This window comes from Sus scrofa, chromosome 7, assembly GCF_054392235.1.
Source record: "Sus scrofa isolate SSC_HxYL_T2T_F1_AM1 chromosome 7, Sscrofa_HxYL_maternal_Yorkshire_Landrace_v2.0, whole genome shotgun sequence".
In the NCBI taxonomy this organism is placed as follows: Eukaryota; Metazoa; Chordata; class Mammalia; order Artiodactyla; family Suidae; genus Sus; species Sus scrofa.
Window position 1 is genome coordinate 90228389 of NC_139389.1, and position 6000 is coordinate 90234388.

The 6000-nt window shown below is 33.6% G+C and overlaps 1 protein-coding gene across 1 annotated transcript; it reads right to left on the minus strand.

Moving 5' to 3' along the window:
- Positions 1–3031: 3031 nt before the first annotated feature.
- Positions 3032–3973, minus strand: LOC100517592 (olfactory receptor 4K14-like). The gene has a single exon (XM_084970457.1). It carries the CDS (start codon positions 3968–3970, stop codon positions 3032–3034), a length of 939 nt encoding a protein of 312 aa, XP_084826583.1. The 5' UTR covers positions 3971–3973.
- Between the last annotated feature and the right edge of the window lie 2027 nt (positions 3974–6000).

The window sequence follows — 6000 nt, forward strand, 5'->3', positions numbered from 1 at the left end:
CATAGAGCAAGCATTCAAGGATGATACATTATTTTTGTTGAAATTGTTTTAATTTCTATACTTTTAACTTGAAGTATTGTTGATTAAATGTTATTTTCAGCTGTGCAGCAAAGTGATTCAGTTACATATGTGTATGTATATATATAACATAGATGATATATATGTTTATATATTATATAATGTTTTTTCAGATTATTTTCCATTATAGGTTATTAGAAGATATTGAATATAATTCCCTGTACCATACAGTAAATTCTTGATGCCTATCTACTTTATGCATAGTAGTTTGTATCTGTTAGTCCCATAATCCTCATTTATCCCTTACCCTGCATTTTCCCTTTAGTAACCGTAAGTTTTTTTCTTTCTATGTCTGTGAGTCTGTTTCTGTTTTGTATATAGATTTATTTCTCTTATTTCTTTAGATTCTACACATAAGTGATAGCACATAATATTGTGTAGAATCACTTTCTCTGACTCAGTATGATTTTCTCTAGGTTCATCCATCTTGCTTGAAAATGTCAATATTTCATTCTTTTTATGACTGAGTAACTTTCCATTATATATATCATATATTCTTAAACCAGTCCTCTATTGATGGGCACTTAGGTTGTTTCCATGTCTTGGCTCTTGTAAGTAGTGTTGCTATGAACATAGGTGTGCATGCATCTTCTGTAATTAGAGTTTTCATGTTTTCTGGATATATGCCCAGGAGTGGGATTGCTGGATCATCTGGCAATTGTATTTTTGTTTTTAAAGAAAACTCCTTACTGTTTCCCATAGTGGCTGTACCCACTTACATTCCCATCAATAGTGTAGGAGCATTACCTTTTCTCCACACCCCTCTCCAGCATTTATTATTTGTAGACTTTTTGATGATAGACATTCTGACCAATGTGAGGTGATATCATTGTGATTTTGATTTTCATTTCTCTAATAAATAGTGATATTGAGAATTTTTATATGCCTGTTGGCCATCTATGTGTCTTTGAATAAATACCTATTTAGATCTTCTGTCTTTTTTTAAATTGATTTTATATTTGTTTGTTTGTTTTGATATTGAGTTGCATGAGCTCTTTGTATATTTTGGATGTTAACCCTTTGTCATTCAGTTGTTTGCAAATATTTTCTCCCAGTCTGTGGGTTGTCTTTTCATTGTGTTGGTGTTTTCCTTTTCTGTGAAAAAGCTTTTAAGTTTAATTGGGCCTCATTTGTTTATTTTTGCTTTTATTTATTTTGCCTTGAGAGATTAATCTAACAAAATACTGCTACTGTTTATGTCTAAGAATGTTTTGCCCATGTTCCCTTCCAGGAGTTTTACAGTGTCAGGTCTTATACTTAGGTCTTTGAACAATGTTTGAGTTTACTTTTGTATGTAGCATGGGAGAGTATTCTAATTTTATTGATTTACATGTAACTGTCCAGCTTTCCTAGTACCACTTGTTGACAAAACTGTCTTTTATTCGTTGTATATTTTTGCCTCCCTTGTCATAGATAAATCAACCATAGGCATGTGGGTTCATTTCTGGGCTCTATATTCTGTTCTATTGATCTATGTGTCTATTTTTGTGCCAATACCATACTATTTTGATTACTGTAGCCTTATAGTATTCTCTGAAGTCTAGAGGGGTTATGGCCTTCAGCTTTGTTCTTTTTCCTCAGTATTGCTTTGGCAACTCTTGATCTTTTGTGGTTCCATGTAGATATTAGGATTATTTGCTCTAGTTCTGTTAAAAATATCAAAGATGTTTTACTAGGGATCACATTAAAGCTGTAGATTACTTTGGGTAGTATGGCCATTTTAACAATATTAATTCTTCCAATCCAAGAGTATAGGGTCTTTCCATTCCTTTGAATCAGCTTCAGTTTCCTTTATCAGTTTTTTGCAGTTCTTAGCATATCAGTCTTTCACCTCCATGGTTATGTCTATTTTCAGATATTTTGATTTTTAATACAATTTTAAAAGAGATTTTTTTTTCAACTTTCTCTTTCTGATATTTCATTGTTAGATAAGTACATTATGTTATTATTATTATTCTGCCACTTTTTTCTGTTTTGTTCCCACATTAAGTGAAATAAAAACTAAATGTGCCATATTTTTATTTTAGGAATTTTATTGCTGATTTTTATAACTGAAATTCAATCTACTTAATTTATTAATTCTAGAATAAAGTAAATTTCATTTATAATTTGAAATTCTTAGGAATTTTTAATTAATGATAAAATATTATTTTAATACACTGTGATTAATAAATGATATGGGTAGTTGAATGAAAAAAATCATCCTTTATATATAAATTAAAATATATTTGTTGAATGTTTATTATGTATTAACTGCTGTAATAAGTATTGCACATTCAAGAATTTACCAGGTAAGGCATGGCCCCGGCTATTAAGGAGCATACATTTCTGAACTTCTATACAAATGGTTAATAATGATTCAAAGCATAAATATTATGGTTTTTGTTTTTGTTTTGTTTTGTTTTTTACTTTTATTGAGGTATTGGAAACCAAACACAGAATAACCTCTGCTGTTATTCAAACTTTCACTTTATTCCCTAGGTACTGTTCCACTGTTATTTCATTCTCTTTATTTTCCCCCTACTACTTTTCATTGGTATTTGTATAGAGGGTTGAGTTAAATAATAATTCAGTTGTCTCTCGACAAGAGGTTAAGTGAAAGGTTTGACAGGAGGACTCAATGTTACAGAAAGAAATGGAGTTAGGAGATGATTCAAGAGAAGTTTATCAAGCATTTCAGCTTCTCAGTTAATGTAGTTAAAGGCATAGGAAGACTGATTAGACAGTCTCTTCATAGAGAACAATCATTAGTGCTGGAATGAAAGGGAAATATTTCAAGGTGTTCTACTGGTTGATTAATAAAGTTGAAATTCCTTGAATTATATTAGCCCTATTCTTGCACTTGGAAATAGCCATAACATGTAGATATAAATTGAGTGCCTAGAATTTTCACCCTATTTTAGAAGGTCTATGTATTTTAAATTTGAAGGGCCTACAGTGAGGTTTCTAGGCATTAAATATTTTCCTTGGAATGCATGTAGTAGCTTTTAAATCTCTTCACAGCATTTTTTATCTCTTTATTTCTTAGGGTATAAATAGCTGGATTTAGGAGAGGTGTAAAGACAGAGTAAAACACAGCAAGAAATTTGTCCACCCAGGTGATGCTGAGTGGCCACACGTAGATGAAGATGCAGGGCCCAAAGAAGAGCACCACCACTGTGATATGTGCAGTGCAGGTAGAGAGTGCCCTAGATACACCAGTTTTAGAGCTTTGACGAACAGTAAGAAGAATGTACGTGTAGGATATCAGCAACACTATGAAGCAGGTCATGGTCAGAACCCCACTGTCAGCATTCATTAATATTCCCAAGTTATAGGAATCTATGCAGGCAAGCTTGATGACCAGTGGTATATCACAGAAGAAGCTGTCAATTTCCCTGGGGCCACAAAAAGGCAATTGCATAATCACAGCCATTTGACTTAGGGCATGTACAAAGCCAATGGTCCAGGAAATTGCCACAAGCCAAATGCACTTTTGCACGTTCATAATGGTCAAATAGTGGAGAGGCTTGCAGATGGCCACATAGCGGTCATAGGCCATTACCACCAATAGCACCATCTCACCACCTCCACAAAAATGTACAAAGAGGACCTGGCACATGCAGCCTCCAAAGGAAATAGTCTTTTTTTCTCTGACAAAATCTGTAATCATCTTAGGAGTAGTTATCAAACAAAGCCACATATCAACAAAGGACAGATTGGCCAGTAAGAAATACATAGGGTAATGCAAATGGGTGTCAATGGTGATTAAGATCATGATGGCGATATTTCCAGATACGATGATCAGGAAAAGGATAGAAAATATCAGTAAGAGTAAGACCTGCATAGTCCATGACTGGCAAAGTCCCAGAAGCACAAATTCTGACACTATAGACAGATTTCCTGTATCCATTTAATTCAGTGTGTTCTCTAAAAGAAGCTAGAGAGAAGGATAGATTGTCAGTTAGTAGAATGGGAAAGATATGTAATTTTAAAATTTTGGCTGAAATTCTATCATAAAGAAGTTTAACTGTCGTTGAAATCTGGCATCAATATCTGAAAGTGAAAAGTTAATTGTGAAGACAAATCTTGGCAAAATGCTCATGGTACTGTGCCACAAAAAGAAGTAAATGTCTAAAACTGACTTTCCAAGATGGGAGTCTTGTAAATGATTGAGAGGGTACTCTCACAAGGAGGAAATGTGAAAGCAAAATGAAAGGCTTCAGTTCATTACTCCATGACTAGCTTCAGTCTATTACTCTAGTGAAAAGAAACTTGGTGCCCTCCCACCAACAGTCATTATAACTTAGTAGCTAAAACTTAAGTCATCTACTTAGGAAGATGATGGTGAACAGAAATTGAAATTCAAAACAAATGATCTGGCACAAAATTACAATTTTTCTATATTATGCATAATGATTCCTTAAGCCTCAGTTGAACCTCTTCTTTAAGACATAGAGTTAGATTTTTAGCTTAATATTCTAAAATATGTGTTAGAAAAACCTTTAGGAGAGAAGCTATATAGACAGCCATACAGTGAATACAATGGCATAATTCAAATGAACAATCAGACACATTTATCTTTGGTTAGGATCACAATTAAATGGAATTAATTTAATAAACTAGATTAGAAAAAAAATGTCAGTGGAGATTTATGGGAGAAAGGAATTAACCAATGTGGAAGGTAATCAGGCTCAGGTTCTGACTTGATGAACTCTGAATGGAAGCTCCTTATAATGCAAGCTTATCAAAAGAAAATATTTAACTTCAATTATATTGATGGATTCTAGGGAATCACTAGGTTTTGAAATATTACCATAAAAGTTAAAAATATATTTTTTAAAATGAAAATAAGGTACAGACACGTGTAAGCAAAGTATGTCTTTGACTATCAGTACTGACTGAACATGAAGTTAAACTTCAGAAATCACCACTTATTCACCTCCAAATAGAATAATGATATTGCTTATATTCATCCTTAAGTATATTGAGGATTCTTTTCTAGAGGGATGGTGGAAAGATAATTGCATATATCTCTTCCCCCTTTATTTATTTCCCTTGGATTTGTTTTACTTTTGGGTGTTGCATCTTCTTTTATCCTTTGAAATTGCAGGGGTGGTGCCAAGGAGAGCAGGTGAACAAGGAAAACCATTACCTCATCCTGAGCACTAGTTTCCCCTCCCCTTAAAAGAGAACTCAGAAGCATAGATAAAACATGGGAAAAAATAATTTCTTTTTTTTCTTTTTGCTTTTTAGGGCCACACCTGTGGCATATGGAAGTTCCCAGACTAGGGGTCAAATCAGAGCTACAGCTGCTGGTCTGCCCCACAGCCTCAGCAACTTGATATCCGAGCCACATCTGCAGCATACACCACAGCTCATGGCAATGCTAAATATCCCTAACCCACTGAGCCAGGCCAGGGATCAAACCTGCATCCTCATCAATACCTGTCAGCTTCATTTCCACTGTACCACAAAGGGAATTCCCCCCCAAAAAAGAATTTCTTAAAGAAATTAGGGAGATTACACTTTTGCTGTGAAAAGGGGAATATGTCATAGTAGTCTCACAACTTACAAATAAATACATCCTCCATAAGAGAGATTTGTTTAATTTCAAAAGAAAATATCCTGATGTTACACCCAATAGATTTATGTCCTCTGAGAAATTTGAAGAATTTGACCTTTACCTTGAAATTGAATTTTTGTCAAGATAAATCTTTCCAGAATTAGTTTTTCTATAATTAGTTTTGCACCTGTTGGGATAAGAGACAGAGAAAATAGCTAATAGCAAAATCAAAATTTCAACGGTGTTTGAGAGAGGAATTTGCTAAAAGATGAATATATACATTGCTAGGGAACAATTTACCAGTAAGAAATTATAGTATTCTTTAATCAGTTTTGAAGTTATTATTTCACAGTATTGGTAGACTAGTTATTTTACTC